The sequence below is a fragment of the Anabrus simplex genome, chromosome X (genome assembly GCF_040414725.1).
Source record: "Anabrus simplex isolate iqAnaSimp1 chromosome X, ASM4041472v1, whole genome shotgun sequence".
NCBI lineage: Eukaryota > Metazoa > Arthropoda > Insecta > Orthoptera > Tettigoniidae > Anabrus > Anabrus simplex.
The window spans coordinates 113904349-113929764 of NC_090279.1; the positions used below are offsets into that span (position 1 = coordinate 113904349).

The following is a 25416-nucleotide window of genomic DNA, read 5'->3' on the forward strand; positions in this document are numbered from 1 at the left end:
CCTGAAGACAACTCTTATCAGTGAATTGCTTCGATAGTTGTTGCAATCTTTCCCGTTTCCTTGCTTATAGATGAGGTGCAATTACTGTTCTCGTGCAGTCAGAAGGCACCTTGCTAATCTTATTGCTCTGTGTAGCTACTTCATCCCTGCCTTCCCACTATATTTCACCATTTCAGGTATAATTTCATCTATTCCTGCTGCTTTAAAACAATGGCGTTTATTTACTATCCTTTCTGTAGCAGTGCTTGGGGACTTAATAAAACAATTATGGTATAAAAGAAAAAATTTAAAACATGAAAATAAAATTTAGAATTGTTAAAACAATATCAAAGAATTAAAGCAGGTAAAACACACGGAAACTAACGGCAGGATGTGGACAGTGGATCGAAGAACTTTTGTGGCCGAAACTTAGTTAATACCTACTTGTAGTGAATACATATGTAAACATTAAAGAAAAGAAAATAAGGAAAACTACTGGTGGGATTGTAGCCGTGAGATCTCCGAAGTTAAGCACCATTGGGCGTGGTCAGGAGTTGGATGAGTTGCCACGCGCTGTTGGTGGGGGGGGTAAGGGAATGGAGGAGCGGAAAGGAAATGGCCACCCTACCGCACGTAAACTCCGGCTCAGGAACACCTCTGCGGAGGTTCGGACAAAATAAATACGAATCCTGATGAAATGAAGTTGCAGTATTACAATCTTACCGATAAATGGTCCATTATTGGACATTATAAATTTTCCAGCCAACTCATTCCTGGTTGCCAGCATTTCGCCCCCGTGTGCACCCACCAAGATGCATGGCTAATGCATACCATACAGGCCACTGCGTAGGCTACTTGGGGCCACCGGCAGTGTCAATGCACTACAAGATACTATGACTCATGATCCCAACTTAGCACAATGTCCAATAACGGACCATTTATATTGGTATTATAAATTTACTCATTCAGGACAGATATTTCAGGTTCCCTGTGGGAATCAACATCTATATCAACTAAGTCTTCACTGAAAATACTTGTCGTGTGAAGCAACCACCTTCACCAACAAAAAAATAGCGTCATAGGAAAACATTTAAAAATGAATCAGAATTACTGAGATCAAGCTTAATGAAAAATTAATGTACCGGTAAGTTACAAAACTTAGAAAAAGCTGCCTCGGGCCAATTAAACATTTAAATATAAATTATTTAATTGAAGATGGATATAAGACATCTTTACATGATCATAAATTATAATTGATTTCTGATAGAAAGATCGACAGGTAAACTCCTGTGTCAAATTAAAACGTGAAATAAAATAAAATTAAGATACATTAGGAAATTTAACATTTGCTTACCCCAAGAGAAGGCAGATCTCCAATGGAGCACAGATCTCCTGGACAACATGTCCGATCTACATGATGCCGAAGACAGAATGAAGACACCCTGCTACGCACTTCCCGAAGGTAGCCCGTACTGGATGGTGTAACCGGAAATGGCACAGCAAAATTAATGACCAATGACCGCACAGGAGTTACCGTATTTCCCGGCATAATCGTCGCACGTCCAAATTTTGTTCACCAGTCTGGTTAAAAGGTAAATGGAACTGCAATGTAAGTTGCACATGAATGCGCAATTTAAATACGTGTATGGTTTATAGTCAATTTGGTAACGCAGTCACATATGCGAGATGTTGCACAATGTATAAATAAATAACACCGGTATATGTACAACGCTTGGCTTACCAGTAGACTATCGGCAGTTTGACAACGTGGTCGCGAGACAGTGTACAATTTATTTACCACCTACATATTATGAGTTTTCATTTGAAATACGTAAGGCTGTAAGTTATCGCTTATCGGCAACGTCGCCAGGAAATACCGGTACCAACACACACTTGTCTTCTAGTAGACAAGAGGTCTGATAGAATTCTGCGTTATTACAACCACCTGCCCCCCAGCGCAACAGTCGCGAAGGACCTTGGCCTAGCAAGCGACCGCTGCTCAGCCCGAAGGCCTGCAGATTACGAGGTGTCGTGTGGTCAGCACAACGAATCCTCACGGCCGTTATTCTTGGCTCTCTAGACCGGGGCCGCCATCTCACCGTCAGATAGCTCCTCAATTGTAATCACGTAGGTTGAGTGGACCCTGACCCGGCTGTGAATTGAACCCGGGGCCTCCGTGTAAGAGGCAGGCACACTACCCCTACACCATGAGCCCGGCTCCTGCGTTATTGCGCATGAAATGAAATCCAAGACGGTAACACAGATCTCCACGGAATTATTCAACTCACGGTCAGCCGAATTATTTACGATGTCTCAGTTTCCATCGCTAGACTCTTATCTTACTACTATGTCATAAGTGTCCGGGCGTGGGATGAAAACTTTTACCCAAGCAGTCAAGATAATTATTATCCAATGGTATGAAAGTTTTATTTTATAAACTCGTTAGTAATGTAATGTAAAATCATCAATAACTGGGAAGAAATATTAACCTAATTACCGTATGTTTAAAAGAAATTGAGAAAATGAATGTTTGTTACTGACGTCTCAGAACACGGTCAACTACAGTAAATCTACACCGTGCTAGCTAGAGCGATGTATGAAGACGTCCGTGCTCCGGTTTGCGAGCTTTGCGCAAGCGCGCTAGTGTGTCGCAACCAACGAGCTCAACTGATAACAAATTGCTGCATGCTTCCTTGCTGCCTAACAGTATTGGCTGCTCTGGAATGGACAGATCACAGATGCATTCATTTGTTTGTGACTGACGTGGTTACTGTAGACATGTGTGAGTAAGAATTTAAGGTTTTAATTTGTGTTTGGGGTATTTGTAGAAATAATTTGTTTTAATAGTGAACAATTATGGAAAGTCATTTATATTGCAAAACAGTAACGTGTGAAGCATTTATAAGGGATTATGGGTAAATATAGAAACTATTCTGCGGGCTTCAAGCTAAGCGTAATTGCCTTCGCTGAACAGCACGGGAACAGAGCTGCAGAAAGAAAATTTTCACTGAGTGAAAAGTTGGTGTGTGACTGGCGGAAATTAAAAAACAAGCTAAAAAGCACAAACCCTTCTAGACGTGCGTTTAGAGGTCCTAAAACAGGGAAGTTTCCTATAATTGACGAAGTGTTTATGTACGTCAGTGAAATGCGTAGCAATGGCTGCAGTGTATCATATGAAATATTACAAATTAAGGGACGGGAGGTAGCGCGCAAACACAACATAACTCAGTTTAAGGCGAGTCGTGGGTGGATTAAGGGGTTCATGCGACGACACAATCTGTCAGTGCGAAGGAGAACAACACTAAGCCAAAAGTTGTCTGCTGATTACATGGACAAGATTGTAAATTTTCACCGATTTGTCATACGTTTGCGCAAGGAAACTTTGTACTTTCTTTCTCAAATCGGTAATGCCGATCAGACTCCAATCTTTTTTGATATGCCTCCCAACAGCACTATTGCGCTAAAAGGATCACGGTGTGTATTAATGAAAACCAGCAGTAGTGAGAAGTTGCGATGCACGGCAATGCTAGCCATTACAGCTGACGGAAGAAAGTTGCCGCCTTACCTCATTTTCAAGAGGAAAACGATGCCTAAGAATATACAGTTTCCCCGTGGAATTCATGTACGAGTGCAACCAAAGGGTTGGATGGATGTAGAACTCATGCTGGACTGGGTTAAAACTGTGTGAGATAGAAGACCCGGTGCACTACTAAAACAACCAGCTCTGCTTGTTTTAGATAGTTTCCGAGGTCACCTCGTGAACGAAGTGAAGCAACTTCTCAGTAAAAATAAGACACGACAGATAGTCATTCCTGGTGGCCTAACATCTACTTTGCAGCCACTAGACGTATGTATTAATAAACCCTTTAAAGACCACTTACGTCGATTTTACAACGAGTGGATGATGAGCGGCGATCAGCAATTGACGCCCGCTGGAAATATCAGGCGTCCACCCTTGGACTTGTTATGCTCGTGGGTGATGAAGAGTTGGGATCTTATACCACCTGAACTAGTCTCCAAGAGCTTCAAAAGGACTGGGATTTCGAATGCACTAGACGGTTCCGAAGATGACGCAGTGTGGCAGGGAGACGAAGAATCTGATACTGGTATTAATAGAGGCGAGGACGGTGCATCAGATACCGAAACCTGCGATAGCGACATAGAAGATTTGGAATAAATTGTGTACCGGTAAGTCCATATTTCACAACAAAGCGATAATTTTTTTGCAAATGTAATATTTTAACTTTAATACTCAAATTAATGACAGTTAACTTAATACGTTGATTTTTATTTCAGGTTGGAAAAACGTTCGCCGAATTGTTGCGAATAATTATGAATTATGTTTTAGACTGATCGAAACCGACTTTCAACCTATTAGGTCATGTTACGTACATTTAGTACATGTTGAAGAGATGTTAAGTACAGAACAAAAATGGCCAACCAGACACCAGTGGTATCCGAACCCACAACCTCCCGATTTCACGTCGGTTGCTCTACCAATTGAGCTATGGTGGCCTAGGGCATCTTTGTTCTGTTGGAAAGGATCTGAGCTACAGGTCTGGTACTACTACCATCACACTGTGGAGTGCGTTTAAGTTGCCCGTTGAAGGCTAAGTCAATGCATATTGAATTTTCACGACCGCATTGTAATCGAAACCGACTTTCAACCTATTAGGTCGTGGGTTCGGATCCCACTGGTGTCTGGTTGGCCATTTTTGTTCTGTACTAAACATCTCTTCAACACGTACTAAATGTACGTAACACGACCTAATACGTTGAAAGTCGGTTTCGATTACAATGCGGTCGTGAAAATTCAATATTCAATGTTTTAGACTATTTTAATTATTTTTATGTATAAACGCGAGTACTATGTGCATCTGAAATTTGTATCAAATACAATTTAGTTATAAATAAATTTTTTGAGTAATACGAATACTGGTATTAAAAAATTCTTCGTATAATTGTCGCACCCTTACTATTTTTTCGAAAATTTTGGTATAAAAAGTGCGACGATTATGCCGGGAAATACGGTACCTCTCGAATTATTTAAACCAGTCAAATTTAAGTGTTTAACTGGACGCTTGTTAGGAAACATCTTGGAGCTTGTATCTTGTGCAAGTCCCAAAAAATTCGACATGTGTGGGACAGGGTGTCCCACAAATTTAGATGATAAAATTTAATACAGTTTTTAAAATGATGCAAAATGCACTTGAACTAGGTCAAAGCACACGTCACACTTTCCACCTCCTCAAGCATGATTTCACTCTTAATCATGTATAAGTGTATTTTATCAAGTGTAATGTCTGAAGAAGCAAGGATGAAACGTGTGATTTGTAAATAGTAATAATAACGTTAATAATAATAATGTTGTTTTTAATAATTTCATTGGTATTGAATCATTTCCTTTTGACGTTGTTGTATGAACAGCGATTATGAGATTTATGAACTGCAGGAAAGTACTGACGTTCTTTGTGTTTCAGGTCCTGCCTCAAAGATTGTCAGGCTGCGTTAAAGCTGCTGCCCAAGTATCGTAAAGCAGAGTTCCGTGCTGCTCAGTGCTGCTACCTGATGGGTAAACACGATCTCTGTATGGAATACTGCGACGAGATGCTGCGGGAAACTCCTACAGACAAGGAGGCCATCGAGCTTCGGGCCAAGGCGGTAGCTGCCAAGGTACGTTCTGTTGAAAGTAGAATCGATACATTTGCTTCCTACTTTGACCAGTTTTTGAGACAGTGAATGACTGTACGTACGAAATTTGTTGGGTGCTGCAAGGGAGACCAGTACTACTGTATTGTAGTTAATAGAGCTCGTTCTGAACAGTTCTTACATTATACTGCCCCAGACCTGTGGTTTCCCATTTTCACACCTGGCTAAACCTCAGTTAAGGCCTCGGCTGCTTCATGTTTACACCTACACCTCTCCCATTCTTAGTCGCTGAGAGACTTAATCAAGGCATGCAACGTTCAAACACATGCAGAAAAAATGTGTCTTATCCCATTCGTACGAGGTTGGCGTTTCCATTTATCTCACTTGTCAGCTGTTTCTGCTGCATGCAGACCATCCTTCTTGGTTTTCCACCTCAAAGCAAGGCTCTGATGGAGAGTCGACATCCACCACCACACAGAGCTCCATACGCAAAGGAAAGCAACATTTGTATGTTCAGGAGGGGCAATGTCATCAAGCTGAAGAAGAAGAAGAACTTGTAAGGAAAATCCAATGATCAAAGACAGGAGGAAAGGAATTAATGGTTATGAATTTCATGTTTTTGGTCCATATTGAACTGAGAATAATATATAAGTAATAATAATAACAACGTAAACGTTTCCACCTTTTCAATACTAAAATATATTCACAAAATTATAAATTACACGGTACTAGTTTCGACCCATCTAGGGGTCATCATCAGCCGTATTGGATTCAAACCACAGCTACCTTGTAGAGAGTTGAATGACCATGTCCCTTTGAAAACAAGACTAGAGATTATGATTTTAATACAATTCCCTCTTTTGCTTGTTCTCTCTGCTTGCATTAACCCATCACTTTATCATTTTAGATTGCTATTATCTACCTAGATTCCTTTAATATACATACACTGCCAGACAAAAAAAAAAATCCTGGATCTCTTTAATTTAAGAATAAAAACTGTATTTATTTATCTTAAGCCTTGCTTTTTCTTCAGTTCCACAACATATTAACCACAGCTGTGGATTCTTTATACCAATTACCAAAGTTCCTTTTTTGAAGTTTATTCAAAACGTTCTTAGATGCTGTAATTTATGAAAATGCCATTACCTTAAAGGAACATGGCCTTACACTGAGCAAACTTATGAACATACCAGTGAAAGTTTTCTCGATGACACTACACTTATCGTGCCTTAGTATCCAGTGTTACAGAATCCATCCTTTATGGGATGTCAGCTAGAAGATCCTGGATCGCTCCTGGGCGATGAACATCCACCCTTCCAGTAGTATTGCCCACATTTCGTTGAGGATGTTAAAGTTGTGACGGTAAACATTTTGGCCAAGCATATCCCACAGGTGTTCTATGAGATTGAGGTCTGGTCTGCGAGCTGGCCAGTCAAGGGTTCATATCCTGATGTTGCATAGATATTCCATCATTCAGTGAGCAGTATGTGAGTATGTATTATTATGCAGCAGGATTTTTCAACAAGCAAGGTAGCATAGGAGATTGCATGCTCTGCTAACACTTCTACGATATAATGGTGTGCATTCAGTGCACCTCCATCGATGAAAAGAATTTCCGTCCGGGCCTCAAAGCTGATACCAGTCCATATCACGTTGGAGACACCCCCAAACTGTGAGCTTTTGGAGATGTTGCAAGGTGAATATTGCTCCCCACGCCTTCTCCACACTCTGCCTCTTCCATTGGGTGACCGGAAGCATAATTGTGACTCATCTGTGGACAGTACCATTGACCACTGCTCCACAGTCCAATTCTGATATTGACTCATACACTGTAATTGAGCTGCTCTGTCTTGAGGTCAAATTTGCTCCTCGGATTCTTCGTCTGACAGTACTCGCAGTCACAGTGACATTTCGTACTGCCGCAAATCTATTTCTGGCTTGGATGGCTGTAGTTTAGTGTTCTCTTAAGATTTGGATGTCCAGAAACCTATCGTCCCTAGCAGATGCAGGTCGTCTGTGGTAGATACCGAGTTCACGAAATGTTCTTAGAACACATTGGACACTTCCATATGGGCGCATAATGAATGTTGTGTCCATGATCCACCAACGCCACTGCTCTTCTGGGCTTGTCAAATGATTAAGAGAAACTGAAGGAAGTTGTTCATTTGTGACAGATATTGTGTCACATACTGATAGTCTATCAATAGCTTCCGCCCCAGTATCGTAAACCTTCAAAGTTGTCATTACTAGTCGTTGCAATAATATTGAGTGACTAGCACTTAGGGATGAAAGGTAGCTTTTTAAGTTTATTTATGATCTCTAAATATCATATTCCTCTCCAAAACTGCAGAATACACATTAGAAACTGCCTTAATGTAACAGTTCGCTATGATAATTGGTGTTTACAATTTTGTTTTTACAGAGAAATCCAATTTTTTTTTGTCCGCCAGTGTATACTTATGAGTAGAGCCCAGATTTCCATGCACTATCAAATCTCAAAATATGCATGCATTCATGCACTATCATATAGCAAAACATGCACGATAAACTGGAAATAAGCACAATCAAAATTCACTTCCTTTTGAAACATTTGTGCAACAATTAATTTCTCCAAATTGCCTTGATTTAAGCTCGTCCGTTTATCTGTCAGCACATCCTTAAGCACAGAAGTTCTATGTCACAAGAAGGGACAGTGCATAATTAATTGAAGACATTTGGGACAAAGTGAGGTCAAATTGTATGGCTTTTGCATTTTCACTACAATACGTCTTATATAAGCTTGACGAATCAAAATCAGGATTTGAACGGATCACTTTTTCAACTTATATCTAGCTGCCGCAGCTATACTTCTCCGTGCGATGATGGCAGACACATTTGAATCTCCTCAATAACTGGCATTGATTGCCTGCTCGATAACGAAGTGACGAGTGAGAGCTCCCGGTAGGAAAATCCAGGATAACAACGGAAGAGGGTTCAGTGCAAAACCAGCTGCTAGCTCAGCAACGCGGCGTCACAGAAATGCGATACAAGTTTTATTTTGTTCGTCTAACACAGACGAAAGAATGACCCGCCAATGAGTAATGCACAATTTATGGTTCGATTTATAACAGTGTATAACTGGCACAATTTTATCCGAAGAATTACACAGATCGACGTGGGGCCTTCCAGCTTACGTCAATGTTTTCTCAAGCAGCAGATAAGAAAGTGTTTGGTGAATTGGATTATGTACTAATTTTGGTTGTCATGTAGGATGCCAGGGATAAATTCTCTCCGTTTCTCAGTAATAGACATTCTGTATAACGTGAAAAAAGGCCCCAAATTCTGCAAACCAACATTCCTAAAAGGCACTATCATGTAAGGTAGCATTATATATGCGCCAAAGTCACAAGAAAAGTCATATTATGCAATATTAAACGTCCAAATATTTGCTATTAAATCCAAAATCTTCAAAATATGCATTATGCATGAGTTTTGTCCTAAAAAGGCCAAAACATGCAAACATGCACAGAAAAAGAACGATTATTTGGAATCGTTAAGCCATAAAACGAATATTTGCAAAGTTTGAGAATTGTAACCAGTTTATTTAAAAACATGCATTTGAATGGAAATCCGGGCTCTACTTATGAGTCTCCGTCTTGTTATCTTACTCTCCATCATCTCCCTCCTTCTTTCTCTTTACATGTCCAAACCATCTTTCTTCTCAACTTTCCTACTCCAGTTTCTTTCCTGACATCTTCATATATCTCTCTCTCTCTCTCTCTCTCTCTCTCTCTACTTTAAAATACTTGTAGAGGAGAGATGTGTTCATTATGAATGCCAGGAATTCACAAACCCTACATTTACTTTTATAACATAATGAAATGTTGCGCGTGCACTGCCATTGGCTGACGTATAATGGGGAATGATGTAATTCCCGAAAATGAACACTGCCAGATTCTGTTAGCAACCAGCGGAGAATAAGAACACAAGTAACTAAAAACTGTAAAGAAAACCGTGTGGAATACAGAACAAGAATATTTGGCTATGAAACTTACCTGCCATTCTTCATTCAGCTTCTTGCCACTCTGAAACATCTGCATGTCCACTTATTCAGTACTTAAATAAGTCAACAATCTCTTTAGAGTATTTAGGATGTGTGAGTGAGTGAGTGAGATTGAATCAAGGTGCAGTAAAGCTAATGCAGTGAGCTTGCAGTTGCAATGAACAGTATTCTGTAAGAAGGAAGTCAGTTCCCAGATGAAAGTACCTTTACATTGGTATGTTTTCAGACCAACTTTGCTTTATGGGAGTGAAAGCTGGGTGGACTCAGAATATCTGATTCATAAGTTAAAATAACAGACATGAAAGTAGCAAGAACGATTGCTGGTACAAAAAGGTGGCAACAATGGCAGGAGGGTACTCGGAACGAGGAGATAAAGGCCAAGTTAGGAATGAACTTGATGGATGACGCTGTAGGCATAAATTAGCTTTGGTGCTTGGGTCGTGTGAGACGAATGGAGGAGAAGGATATGTTACCTAGGGGAATAAGGGACTATTGTGAAGGGTATGAGGAGTCGAGGGAGGCCAAGATGACAATGGTTAGACTCAGTTTCTAAGATTTAAAGATAAGAAATATAAAACTAAACAAGGCCACAGAAATACGAGGGCTATTTTTTTTTTCAGTTTCTAAGATTTAAAGATAAGAAATATAAAACTAAACGAGGCCACAGAAATACGAGGGCTATTTTTTTTTCAAGGTCCGATCGGTCGCGACAGTAAAACGCCCGGGAATATATGATGAACCGCTGCGCAGATGTGTTGCGCAACGTCTCTGAAATGACCGTTATGCGCCTCACCTCATTCCCGCCAGTAGTGAACGTGCAGCGCGCTCATAAACATGGCTACAACGATCACTTCGCCCGCCAAGTGTGAAGTGCGCGGTGTAATTCGATTTCTTCAGGCTGAGGGGTGCAATGCAGCCGAATAAGTCGTGTGTATGGTGAAACGTGCATGAGCGACAGCAAAGTGCGACAATGGTGCAGGAACTTTTCAGCAGGGCGTACAGACGTCCATGATGCAGGCGGCCAGGGAAGGAAGCGTGTGTCAACCGATGATCTTGTTCAGCGTGTGGATCAGGCAATTCGAGAAAATCTTCGGTTCACAATTTCTGTGTTGAGTGCTTCGTTTCCTGAAATTTCCAGGTCAGCTCTCTACACAATTGTGAGTGAGACACTTCAGTACCGCAAACTTTATGTGAGATGGGTTCCGAAGATGCTGTCTGACCGTCACAAAACACAGCGAATGGGCGCCGCTTTAGCGTTTCTCCAGCGCTACCATGATGAAGGACCAGATTTTTTGAACAAAATTGTCACAGGGGACGAGACATGGTTTCATTTTGAAACGGAAGAAACAAAAGAGCAATCCAAACAGTGGAAGCATTCGCGCTCCCCGAGTAAGCCAAAGAAATTCAAGCGAACATTCTCCAACAGAAAGTGTATGGCTACTGTGTTCTGGGACCGGAAAGGAGTTCTGTTGGTGGAATTCATGGAACGTGGTTCCACCATCACTGCAGCCGCATACTGTGCGACTATTCAACGTCTACGACGGGCAATTCAGAATAAGCGGAGAGGGATGTTGTCATCAGGCATTGTCCTCCTCCATGACAATGCTCGGCCGCACACTGCAGCTGCCACCACGAACCTCCTGCAGCGTTTCCAGTGGGACGTTTTCGAGCACCCAACATACAGTCCGGACCTGGCTCCATCAGATTTTCACCTCTTTGCTCACATGAAACGCTGGCTAGGAGGACAGCGTTTTGACACTGACGAGGCGCTGCAGACCGGCGTACAAAGATGGTTACAGGCGCAGGCGGCGACGTTCTATCAAGAGGGCATTGACACGTTGGTACCACGCTATGACAAATGTCTCAATCTGCGAGGCGACTATGTTGAAAAATAGCTGTGATGTATCAGTAAGTGTTACTAATAGAAAAGTGTCAAATTTGTACTGCTGTTTCATTTCGTGACCAATCGGACCTTGAAAAAAAAAATAGCCCTCGTAGTTACAAATAGAGGATCGTAGCAGTAGTCAGTAAATTCACAGACGCTTGCAGACTGAATGCTGAAAAGCATAATAGTCTATAATGAAGACTTATGTATTGTTGGTATATGTTTAAGTTCTTTTGAGCCATCATCAGCCAATGAAAAATTAATAATTGACCACAATGTAATATGGAATGAAGAATTCACACCGGTACATCACCCTGTGTTGTACACTACGTGAAATTAATGTCAAAGTACGTCAAGTGGTTAATTAAGTTCCATACTTGATTTCGTTAAATCATTCATTTACTGCCGAACACAAAAATACATTACAAGATGAAGAAGCAGCGGCAGCACTCCCCCCCCCCCCCAGCTCTGTCCACTTAGCTACCAAGACTGGAAATAATCAGTCCAAACACAGTTGCTGTGGGTAACAGCAGCTAAAGGGGCCTAACAGCTAGGTCATTGGCCCCAGCAGGTAAGATAAGTACAGGAAAAAAGTCCATAATTTACTAAAGTGCCAGTAGAGGGCTAATACATTCATTATTTGTTGATAGCATCGCCAATTCTTAATCACTGACTAGTTTATGCACTTAAATGCGCATGATTTACAGTGATTTGATAGAATCTGAGAATGTTCTTGTAAAACGTAACATGTCGTTCTTTGCAAACCATCCACTTAATGGTCCGTATCGATAAATTAATCAATAAATCAAGCAGAGAAATTGTTCCACCTAATCGATACTTTTTATTTTGCCTTTGGCAAACTTAAATTACAGCTAGTACATGTTTTGTTTAGATTGACTAAACGTCGTCAGCTACACTCTTTTGGTTTAGGTAGAAATTCTTAAAAGTACAGAGACATTTGAATCTTAAAACAATCTCTAACATATTAAGAAATTTAAGGTTGAACCTTTGAAAATGTGGAGGGGGGAAGATAAGAACTTAGCTATGTCTGTTTTGAATAAAACTTACGGCTAATAACCCAAGCTCCATGGCGTAACAGCCCCAAAGGGCCATGGCCCATAAAGCGACCGCTGCTCAGCCCGAAGGCGTACAAATTACGAGGTGTTGTGTGGTCAGCACGACAGATCCTCTCAGCCGTTATTCTTGGCTTTCTAGACCAGGGCCGTTATCTCACCGCCAGATAGCTCCTCGATTGTAATCACGTAGGCTGAGTCATCCCCAAACCAGCCCTCAGATGCAGGTAAAAATCTCTGACCTTGCCGGGAATAGAACCCGGGGCCTCCGGGTAAGAGGCGCGCACGCTGCCCGTACTCCACGGGGTGATGGCTAGAAAATGTCTTTGTTTTTTTGTGTTCCCATAACATGGAACACAGAAGTGTAAACATTCTTCTTATAGCACCGTGTTTGAACAGGAAATTCCTAGCTGTGTCTTGTATGTTGACGTTAATGATATTGGTGCTGGAATTTAATGTTACTCCGAGAATTTGTGACTTTGAGCATTGAATGGTTAGTTGGTTTGTGACACGACCCCAGATATAGGAGCATTCTTACTACCTTGGGAATGGCCTCAGCTTTTAACAAAGACATTTCCTAGTCATCAGTTATAACATGTTTTTAGAAACGTTTATTAACCATAAGTTTAATACAAAATAGACATAGCTAAGTTCTTATCCTCCCCCCTGCCCCTCCAACATTTTCAGAGGTTCAATCTTACATTTTTTAATATGTTAGAGATTGTTTTAAGATGGACATGAAATAATATGTTTCTGTTCTTTTAAGAATTTCTACCTAAACCAAAAAAAAAAAAAAAAAGTGTAGCTGATCTGTTGATGTTTAGTCGATCAAGTATAAATGGTATTTTTGTTCCTGAACATCAGCAGTTGGTAGGAATGGCCCTGTGCTTCTGCTATGCTTAGGTGGTCAAGACATAATCTATTAGCTTCATTTCCATATTGATTGCTATTACAACATAAAATAATTTAGAAGCCTCCACCTTATCAATACAATATTTATTTACTATAAAGCAGTAAATTCAGTCAGTCCCGGTTTTGACCCCTGTGGGGTTATCCTCAGCTGACACACATTAAATTGGTTTCAAAAACATCATATGTAAAACATTACACCTTCATACAACTGACTCAGTTAAACCAAACATTAAAAAGTTGCTTATTAAAATAGTAAATGGATCTTATTCTTTGGTTTGAAAAATACTTCTTATCAAATGAAGTTTACACTAGTGTTTGTAAAATTGTTACATATTTACAGCATTTTTGTCTTCAAGATATATGTACATAAAAAGTTTTAGACCCGATGTAACAGGCCAGTTAAAAATAAATGAAATGGTAAAAACAAGTAAAATGGGTCCAATTTTTTTGTTCTGATTTGTACTGTTCGTTATTGCTGCATTGTAAATTGGTAAGTACACGGTGTATATATGCTAAAGTTGAGGCTTATAGTTGTTTTCATTCGTTCCAATGTTCCTTAACAACTGCTAGTATGCAGGTGATAGATGTTGTTATGAAAGATTGCATGTGCCATTATTAAGTAGATTAGGTACATGAGGTCACATGCCTCACATAACAAGTATTTTTCAAACCAAAGAATAAGATCCATTTACTATTTTAATAAGCAACTTTTTAATGTTTGGTTTAATTGAGTCAGTTGTATGAAGGTGTAATGTTTTACATATGATGTTTTTGAAACCAATTTAATGTGTGTCAGCTGAGGATAACCCCACAGGGGTCGAAACCGGTACTGACTGAATTTACTGCTTTATAGTAAATAAATATTGTATTGATAAGGTGGAGGCTTCTAAATTATTTTATGTTGTAGGTGGTCAAGAGTCGGGAGAGCATGCTGTTATATATTTTGTGCTGTTTTGTCAGTAATGCTCACGACAGGTGCACTCCTCCACTGCGCTATGCGTAATTATAAAATTTCTTGCTCATGAGGGAGTTCCAGTGGCGGAAATTTGCCAAAGATCGACTGCACAGTTCGGTGATCAAACACTGTCAAGGGCGTGTGTGTTTGCCTGGCATAAAAAGTTGAAGGAAGGACGAGAACGTGTGGAAAATCAGCAACACGATCGCTGTCCTCGGACCAGCATTACAGGCGAAAACATTCGAGCAGTTAAAGGCATTATTGATGACAATCGACAGGCGAGAGTAACAGAAATTGCAGAACAAGTCGGAATCAGTCATGGGAGCGGTCAAACAATAATCACAAACAACCTACATTTCTATAAAGTGTTTTCCAGATGGGTCCCTCACCTTTTGACCGAAAATCTGAAGTCAAGACATTTGCAGGTCTATCAGAGGCTTACAGCAAGGTTTGCGGAAGAAGGTGATGCATTCTTTAGTTGGATCGTCACCTGCAACGAAACATAGGTCCGCCACTACACTCCAGAATCTAAACAAGCCAGTAAGGAGTGGCGGAGGAAAGGGGAGGCAGCACCAGTGAAAGCCAAGGCTCGACTCTCAGCTGGCAAGGTTCTTGCAACCATTTTTTTTTCGATCGGCGAGGCATGTTGCCGATTGATTTTTTTGCATGAGCGACACACAATCAATGCTGCTTACTACTGTGAGGTGTTGAACAAGGTGAGGGTTGCATATCGCCGCAAAAGACGAGGTCAACCGATTGGACAGGTCATCCTCCTCCACGACAATGCACGGCCCCATACTGCAGCTCTAACTGTCTCCAAGCTACAAGAAATGCACTGGACTACACTCGATCGTCCTCCTTACAGCCCGAACTTATCGCCCTGTGATTTTGATTTGTTCGGACCGCTTAAAGAAGCTCTAGGAGGGCAACGATTTGAAGATGATGAGAGTGCACAACTGGCTGGTGACAAGACCCTGTTCTTCTTACGATGAGGGCATCAAAAAGCTGCCCATACGCTGGGACAAATGCATTTCCAAAGCAGGAAACTATGTGGAAAAATTAATTGTAATTTCCTTGTGTTTTTCAATAAATGAATTTAAATACAAAATAAAATCCTATTTATATTTGATCCCCCTTTGTAAATGAAACATGTACTACTTGTAAATTAAGTTTGCCAAAGGCAAAATAAAAAGTATCGATTGGGTGGAACAATTTCTCTGCTTGATTTAGTCACAGGTATATGATATATTTTGAACTAGTATGTTCAACTGACTGAAAAGCTTTTAAATTACATAACCAAGTCAACACTGTATTGTATGGCTTCCTTCTTAACAAAAGGAAACCATGTGGGGAGCAAAACTGAATTTGATAGGGATTTATCAATTTTAATGGGACTTATGGAAGAAAGGAAATTAGCTGAGCTGGCAAAGAGGATGTACCTGGAGTTAGTGTGGGGCAGGACTGCACACAGTGTAGTTTCTGTTAAGACACTTATATGAGCAAATGATGTGTGTAGTTGGAGGAATTAGGAGGAGAATCCTGTCAATCTCTTCATCATATGAGGGTGCAGAGGATGAGGCACTGACTGACATTTTAGTCAGGATCAACAGCAAGGATAGGATAGTGCTAATGCGAGTGTTGGAAATACAGTATAATTGAAGTATATGAGAAGGTGATGGATAAATGTGAGGAAGATTTTACTGGACTTCTGTGCTGTTTTGGGATTAGCAGTTACAAGTACACTGACTGAGCAAATGTCATGGGATAGCGGAGCACTGATGCGCGGGTGTGTTGTCTGCGCACCACACGCCCCCTGTGCCAGCGGCAGTTGTATAAGAGACCTTGTGAGCAATGGCTGTGCACGTGAGAGGTGTAACATGAAACGTCGTCGTGAGCTGACACCGTTCGAACAGGGTATGGTGGTCGGTGCCCCACGGATGGGAAGTGCGATTTCGGAAGTGGTGCGGGAATTCGGCTTCACACGATCAACCGTGTCCAGGGTGTATCGTGAATGGTTGAATGCGGGTGTCACCGTCCACAACAGATGGCCGTCTGGTGGCCTAGCAGGCAACAATTTTTAATAATGAAACAAAGTATCTCATAGTGCATTGGCACTGCCGGTGGCTACAATTAGCCTACGCAGTGGCCTCCATGGTATGCACTAGTCCTTGGTAGGTGTGCTAGGTACCAACTGAAGAGCCCAGCCTAACACACGGGGGCAAAACGCTGGCAACCAGGAATGAGTTAGGTGGAAAATTTATAATGTCCATTAACGAACGGACCATTTATATTGGTATTATAAATTTACTCATTCGGAACAAATATTTCAGATTCCGTATGGGAATCCACATCTATACCATCCAGCAGTAGTCGCCCATCATTCGAACATCCCAAGTTCACTGGTATCGTCGTTCCATGTCCTTTATATCCCGATGGAACCTTTGACCCTGTTCCTCACTTACATCACTCATGTTTGGAGGCAAAAAGTCAAGGTGAAAATGTAAAATATGTAACTTCAAACTCATTGAGCATCCCAGCATTTTCAACTTTGTCACTATGTCAACATACTCTGGGCTGCGATTGTTTCCCAGGAAGTTTTGAACCACACACTTAAAGGCAGCCCGGGCTTCTCACTCCACGGCATTCATTGAATTAAGGAAATCTTCATCTAGCATTACTTTCCGAATATCGGGACCATTGAACACACCCTCCTTCAGCTTAGCATCTGACAGGTTGGGGAACTTGTTACATGGATAGTTGAAACAGTTGCCACACCTTGGTAATGCTTTGACAAACTGCTTCATTATGCCCAGTTTGAGGTGCAGAGGTAGCAAGAGTATTCTGTCTCTTTCCACTAGAGGATCACACTTGATATGTTTGTCCCCTGGAACCAGTTCCAACCTTTGGGGCCACTGCATTTGCTCCCAATGTTTGTCACGAGCACGACTGTCCCATTCACAGATGAAACAAGGAAACTTGGTATATCCGGTCTGTTGTCCTAGAAGCGTACCCAACACTTTCAAATCGCTACACACCATTCAATTGTGATTCTCGTAATGAATGGTAGTAAGAAGCACCTTCATGTTGTCGTATGTTTCCTTCAGGTGCACAGAATGGCCGACAGGTATTGAGGCATGCATGTTACCATTGTGCAGCAGAACTGCCTTTAGGCTTCTTTTAGATGAATCAATGAACAGTCTCCAGTCACCGGGTGCGTACGGAATGTTGAACTGACCCATCTAACCTCCTACATCACTTCAGTACACTAACACATCATTTTGAGAAAAATATTGCGTGAATATCAAGTCCCTTTTTCTGTAAAATGTAATGGACGTTCCGGTTGCTAAGAAATGTCGTTAGCTGCAGTCGTTTAAGTGCGGCCAGTATCCAGTAATCGGGAGATAGTGGGTTCGAGCCGCACTGTCGGCAGCCCTGAAGATGGTTTTCCGTGGTTTCCCATTTTCACACCAGGCAAATGCCGGGACTGTACCTTAATTAAGGCCACAGCCGCTTCCTTCCAATTCCTAGGCCTTTCCTACCCCATCGTCGCCATAAGACCTATCTGTGTCGGTGCGACGTAAAGTAAATAGCAAAAAAAGAAATGTCGTTCACGCAGTCTTGACCCTAGGAGCTCTGCTTTATCCTTTCACAGTCCCAGATCACGGACTAAATCATTTAGATCTGGCTGAGTGAACAGAAGAGGGGCCTCATCTGTGCCTACTTCAAAGTCAGTACCATCCATTTCCTGCACGGCATCCATGGCATCCGTATCTAATGTCTGCGGAAGCTGTGGTATAAGTAAACCGGGCCATGTGGAATAGGACGAATAGCTGAGCGAATGTTGTTCGGATACTCAATAGTCTTCTTGTTTTCTTGTTGAAACCAGTTACCTTACAAGAGCAGAAGTAGCAGTCGTCGGTATGATTCTGTTCCTCTCGCTAGACCATACGGATGCCAAATCGTAATGACTTCTTCTTTCCTGCCACTCACCATCGTAAATCTTCTACACACGACCTGTGGAGCCCATGGTTTATCGATGTCGCTGAGTTTCACTCCGAAATAGACATGGTAGACCTTTTTCACGAAAGTAGTAATGTTTCTTCGGCCCTTCTTCACCACAGGTTCGCCACATGTATAACAAAAACTGTTAGGAGAGTTTATACAACCTCGGGTAGACATTCTGCACTAAGACTAACTCGTACTTCCTTCCACAAACACAACACAGTGACGGAAAGGCAGTGTCATTTGCAATGCGACAGTTTGCTACGTGCCACTGGGAGCGCAGGTGTTGAACAGTTGAAAGCGATGTACCGCTTCTGAGCTTCATATGGTGTTTTCATGTCTATTATAATAAACACTAAAACCCCATATGAAGCTCAGAATATTATTATAATACCGTTAAATTGCATTACCATCAATTACAAATTTATGCGATTTGTGCAAAACTGTGGGTGATACAATGTTTTCAGTATCATTTTCGAATTCAGGAGGTCGAAATACATAAAGAACGCCTACATTTTCGAAAAACGTTTTTGTGACCTTAAAATTTGTTGCATAGTGAGCAATTGAAGGCATTTATGTTGACAATTTGGCTGCAGTGAGAACTGATGGCAGAATGAGTTCTTGGTTCAAGGTAGTTACAGGGGTTACAAAAGGCTGTTATGTTTCAGCTTTGTTGTTCATAGTTTACATGAATGGTATAAAGTGGCAGGGTGGGATTCAATTAGTTGGAAATGTAGTAAACAGTTTGGCCTATGCTGACCACTTGGTGAACCACTTGATGTACTTTGACGGATCTGTCCGTCCTGGCTCTCGTCTGCACTCCGGTACAAAGACCGATCCCTTCGTCTACGCGTAGTGTTTATTTCCAGGCCCGCTCCAAGCCAGTTTCCTTTGTGAAAGGATTTAATATTAGTAACGTAACCTCTTGACAGATAGAAGCAGTGTTTTATTCCATTGATGTATTCGATAAACACTTCTGTGCAGTTATTCCATGGAAAGAATAACCTGTATATTAGCAACCTCATCGTAAGCGAAATCATGGCTGCCTCCAAGTTGAGTGACGAAGCGATTACAAGGGAATGTTTAGAAGAGGTAGACATTGATATAGAAATAAGCGACGAAGGATTTAGTGGAAATGAAAGTAGTTCGTGTGACTGTGACGTGAGGGCTGGTAGGGGTGAACAAAATGCTGTTTTGCCGTCAAATGTGTTACTGAATTTTAGGCCTACATCTGATGCCACACCAGCGGCTTCTAAACATATTTTACACAATAGGGAATGGAACTGGGAGCACGCAACTGGTGTTGTCCAAAGGCACCTCGGACAATGCCCGAACGAACTGCAAGTTGTGAACGAATTTCTGACAGCAGACTTTTGGGAACATCTAACCAAAGAGACACATGCTTATGCAAGTAAATGTCTTATATCAGCTGCCGAGGATATAAATAGGAACACTCGTTTCCTGTATCTGTGGATGAAATGAAGGGCAGATTACCTTGAAGTGGTAAAGTATGATGGCAAGTAGTAGTTCAGACCCAATCTTGTTGTTGACTACAACTGTGGAATGGGTGGTGTTGATTCCCATGAACGGAGACTTGCATCATCCCCCTTGATGAGGAAATATGTGAAAGGATACAAAAATATATACTTCTATATGCTAGAGATGACACTTCTGAATTCCAACATCATTCATCGCCTCCTCAACCCTGACAAGAAGCGAGTAGGCTTTACCAGCTTCCGGATCAATTTGACGGAACAGCTGTTGTCAGGTGTGACCTTGACTGACTCTCCAAAACGATGATGCCCAAGCCCTGGGGATACAGAACTGAGACTTCAGGGGAGGCACTGGGGATACTTTCCAACCAAAATACCCCCTACAACAAAGAAGGTAGGAGATGCAAAGTCTGTGTTACACGAGGTTTGAGGAAGGAATCTTCATTTGAATGCTACCGGTGCAAGGTGGCGCTGCATGTAGATGACTGTTTCATGATCTACCGTACACATAAAGACTTCACAAAGTACATCTGACAGTAGTTATTTGCTGTAAAGCATTCTTTTTCAGTGTCTGTGATAATATCACGTAGGTAAGGGTTATTCTGCCCGAAGGCAGGTCCGAACCTCCGCAGAGGCGTTCCTGAGCCGGAGTTTACGTGCGGTAGGGTGGCCAGTTCCTTTCCTCTCCTCCATTCCCGTACCCCCCACCAACAGCGCGTGGCAACCCATCCAACTCCTGACCACGCCCATTGTTGCTTAACTTCGGAGATCTCACGGGATCCGGTGTTTCAACACGGCTACGGCCGTTGGCAATATCACGTAATGAAAATAAATAGTATACACCAAGGCACAAGTAAGTTCAATTAAATGGTGTGTGAATAGGTTAATGGCAGGCTGTACCGAAAGCATGCAGTCTAATTCCTTTGAACCTGAAAATAGGTGCAATGAGCATGATATGAAAATTAGCCTTCCCAACACTAAAGTGATGTCGTTAGAGAATTGAATGTCAGGTTGGGAATACAGAGCTGGGAACAGCTAGATAAGAATTCGCCCAGGATGGTAATATAGAAAGTGAGATTGAATCAAGGTGCAGTAACGCTAATGCAGTGAGCTTGCAGTAAGAAAGAAGTGTGCTCCAGAATGAAACTATCTTTAGATCAGTCTGTTTTCAGACCAACTTTGCTTTACGGGAGAGAAAGCTGGGTGGACTCAGGATACCTTATTCATAAGTTAGAAGTAACAGACATGAAAGTAGCAGAAATGATTGCTGGTCCAAATGGGAACAGTGGCAGGGAGATACTCTGAATGATAAAAAAAATCAAAGTTCCTTTTGGGGATCATTGTAAGTATCTAGGTGTTAATATAAGGAAAGATCTTCATTGGGGTAATCACATAAATGGGATTGTAAAAAAAGGGTACAGATCTCTGCACATGGTTATGAGGGTATTTAGGAGTTGTAGTAAGGATGTAAAGGAGAGGGCATATAAGCCTCTGGTAAGACCCCAACTAGAGTATGGTTCCAGTGTGTGGGACCCTCACCAGAATTACTCCATTCAAGAACTGGAAAAAATCCAAAGAAAAACAGCTTGATTTGTTTTGGGTAATTTCCGACAAAAGAGTAGTGTTACATGATATAAATATCATTTTTGGTCCGTATTGATGATATTTGATTGAAATAATAACAGTAAGTTATTTCAATCAAAAGAGTAGTGTTATAAAAATGTTGCAATGTTTGGGCTGGGAAGACTTGCGAGAAAGGAGATGAGCTGCTCGACTAAGTGGTATGTTCTGAGCCATCAGTGGAGAGATGGTGTGGAATGACATTAGTAGACAAATAAATTTGAGTGGTGTCTTTAAAAGTAGGAAAGATCACAGTTTGAAGATAAAGTTGGAATTCAAGAGGACAAATTGGGGAAAATATTGATTTGTAGGAAGGGGAGTTAGGGATTGGAATAACTTACCAAGAGAGATGTTCAATAAATTTCCAATTTCATTGCAATCATTTAAGAAAAGGCTAGGAAACAACAGATAGGGAATCTGCCACCTGGACGACTGCCCTAAATGCTGATCAGTAGTGATTTTTTTTTTTTTTTCTTGGCTATTTGCTTTACGTCGCACCGACACAGATAGGTCTTATGGCGACGATGGGATAGGAAAGGCCTAAGAATGGGAACGAAGCGGCGTGGCCTTAATTAAGGTACAGCCTCGGCATTTGCCTGGTGTGAAAATGGGAAACCACGGAAAACCATCTTCAGGGCTGCCGACAGTGGGGCTCGAACCCACTATCTCCCGATTACTGGATACTGGCCGCACTTAAGCGACTGCAGCTATCGAGATTCACAATTAAGTATTTATTTATTTTCCACCTAGTCGATACAATGATTGCTTAAGGCAACTTTTAATGGTCAAAAGTGGTACATGTTTCGTATATTATCAACATCTTCAGCCACATAACACTGTTTAGATGAAAAATATATAAAATTGACAAAGTAATGTTTTAGATGAAGTGTCCTTAAAATTAACATAAGATTGACAAGATTAAAACAAACAAATAACTCAAGAGAAAATATATAAATTATTTCTACAATAGAAAGCAGTCGTCAAGGAAACACTTGTACAATATTCCATAGAGAAATTGTCCTAATAAATATTCTTTTCTTAATAATTCATGAAAAAAGATCAATTTATAAATTAAAAATTATACAATTTATAAGTAATTATCGAAATGAAGAAATCCTGATATCGGTGCTTGATTGATTGATTGATTGATTGATTGATTGATTGATTGATTGATTGATTGATTGATTGATTGATTGATTGATTGATTGATTGAAGTTGGGAGTGAACTCGATGGATGAAGTGATACACATTAACTGGTTTCGGTGTTGATTCATGTGAGGGGGAATGGAAGACGTTAGTTTGTCTTGGAAAATAACGGACTCTGCTATGGAGGGTAAGAGAAGTAGACAACCATGGTTAGGCTGAGTTTCTAATGATATAACGATAATATTATGGAACTAAACGAGGTCACAGAACTAGTTACAAACAAAGATGTTTAGTAAATTGACAGAGGCTTGGAGACTGAATGCTGAAAGGCATAACAGTCTATAATGAAGATGTATGTATGTTATTTTTGTGGTACAGGCCCGCATTCTACCCTGAGTGTGTCACATGTCCTGACGTTCCTCACTGTTGCTTGTAGAAAGTAGCAGAGCGGAATGCACGCAAGGAAGCAGCTGCTCAGCAGAAACTCAGTGCCGAAGAAAAGAAACTGCTGCAAGCCATCGAAGAGCGTGGCATTCGTATACATAGATCGAGTAAGTATCACTTCACTCATGTCTGTAATCAGTGGGTTTTTAACATGATCTTTTAGAAATGGTGAGTTAAGCCTTTCACTGGTGTGCTGTATAGGCATACTTACGTAAACTCTCTGTGCTCGTTTTATTTTTGGAAGAAAACAATGTGATTATTGAAGGAGTTTTAAGCAATTTAATTGAAGTTTAAAAGATTAAATTGTAGATTACTGCATTATTTTATTTTTTGACATTGTTATAGCCTCGTAGGACCACGTTTGTTTATGTTTCCAACCATGTTTACATATCCTTGCCCACATGTCCTTCATTCTCCCAATATGAGAATTTCTTCTGTCCTCTGACTGGGGAAGTCGTTTTGCTGGTTTGACCTCATCTGCAGGTAGTCTTCAATCCTGGATTTTTTGTCTAAAGATGCATCTATCTCGGACATCTTGTTCCGTTCTCCCGCTGAGCTTCAAATCATCAGTACCGAGCTCGATAGCTGCAGTCGCTTAAGTGCAGCCAGTATCCAGTATTTGGGAGATAGTGGGTTCGAACCCCACTGTCGGCAGCCCTGAAGATGGTTTTCCGTGGTTTCCCATTTTCACACCAGGCAAATGCTGGGGCTGTATCTTAATTAAGGCCACGGCCGCTTCCTTCCCAGTCCTAGCCCATCGTCGCCGTAAGACCTAGCTGTGTCAGTGCAACGTAAAGCAAATAGCAAATCATCAGCCACTCCTTGGTACCATCTGGGTTTACCTTTGAGATTCCAAACTTGTGTTACGATCTTTTTCGTCAGCCTGCTGTCAGACATACAAAGAAAGTCAGCCTCCTTTTCCTGATGACTTTCGTTACTTTGTCCACCTTCATTTTTTCTGAGTTTCCTGTTCCTTCCATTTTAATAGGGTCCTTAGATCTTTCTCCCTATCCTTCGTTCTAGTTTCTCCAGTTCTCGTTTTGACGTTTTATTTCTCAAGTCAGTGTTTCTCACTTCTGGTCTCGAAACTGTCTGGTAGCTCCCCATGATGGTCCAGTCTACACTGTCTGACACCGTGGTTCACCAGTTCGAGTCCCGTTGGTCGAAGAAAGTTTCACCATCAGAATGTTGGCCGGTAGGGTACGACAGGTGGTGGTATACAATTTCTAATCACTAGATTGCGTGCCAAAAGCCTGGATTAAATTCCAAGCCTCTCCGTGCTCATATGGAGTGAGGGCATATGACGCTGTTGATGGTGATTCGTCCATCGGATGGGGACGTTACGCCTTGAGGAGACAGGAGTAGGCTATGTGTTTCCCCCCCTCACTTTTTACTGTCATTCGTCATGCGTTTCATCTCATTCATTCCTCTGATGAGGTTAACATCAGGAAGAGCATCCGGTCGTAAAAACCTGCGTCGACATGTTCATCTCGCTTCATATGACCCCACAGAGAAACGGGACAAGGGTTGGACGAACAAACAAACATTGTATATCTCAAGAGTCTTGATGTATGTGTTGTTTTTATCTTACATGGACTGTTTTTAATACTGGCCAAATATTTTGTTTTTTTCAATGGAGACTTTGGGTCCTATTTTTCCTGCCCGATGAGAAAGTTCCTCGATCTGTTGCTCACCTGCTTCAGGGGATGGTGCTCGGATTGTAAGATCATCTGCTAAAGCCAGGCAGTCTGTATGAATTTTAATTTTAGAATTCCCTGTATTTATTTTTTATAAGCCAACCCCTCAGAAATCAAAAATGAAAAAATTGGAATTTATTAATAAAGCATCCAAAGTACAAAAAATGAAATGGCGTATGGCTTTTAATGCCGAGAGTCTCCGAGGACATGTTCGACTCGCTAGGTGCAGGTCTTTTGATTTGACTCCCGTAGGCGACCCGCGCGTCAGGATTAGAATGAAATGATTATGAAGACGACACATACACCCAACCCCCGAACCAGCGAAATTAACCAGTGATGGTTAAAATTCCCGACCCTACCGGGAATCGAACCCGGGACTTCTGTGACCAAAGGCCAACACGCTAACCATTTAGCCATGGAGCCGGACTCCAAAGTACAGTATAAGGAACACATTTTACACCCTGTAATTGTTAAGTCAGTCTTCACCATCAGATGAGAAATTGTCTTCCTAATGAATGG

The 25416-nt window shown here is 41.3% G+C and overlaps 1 protein-coding gene across 1 annotated transcript in view; it reads left to right on the forward strand.

The window, feature by feature from the left end:
* Dpit47 (DNA polymerase interacting tpr containing protein of 47kD) overlaps window positions 1-25416 on the forward strand; it is a 72208-nt gene that overhangs the window by 15006 nt on the left and 31786 nt on the right. The window contains exons 4-5 of the mRNA XM_067158768.2: window positions 5460-5652; window positions 23193-23307. Of these exons, the coding sequence (XP_067014869.2) occupies window positions 5460-5652; window positions 23193-23307 (308 nt within the window). The remainder of the gene's footprint in view (window positions 1-5459; window positions 5653-23192; window positions 23308-25416) is intronic.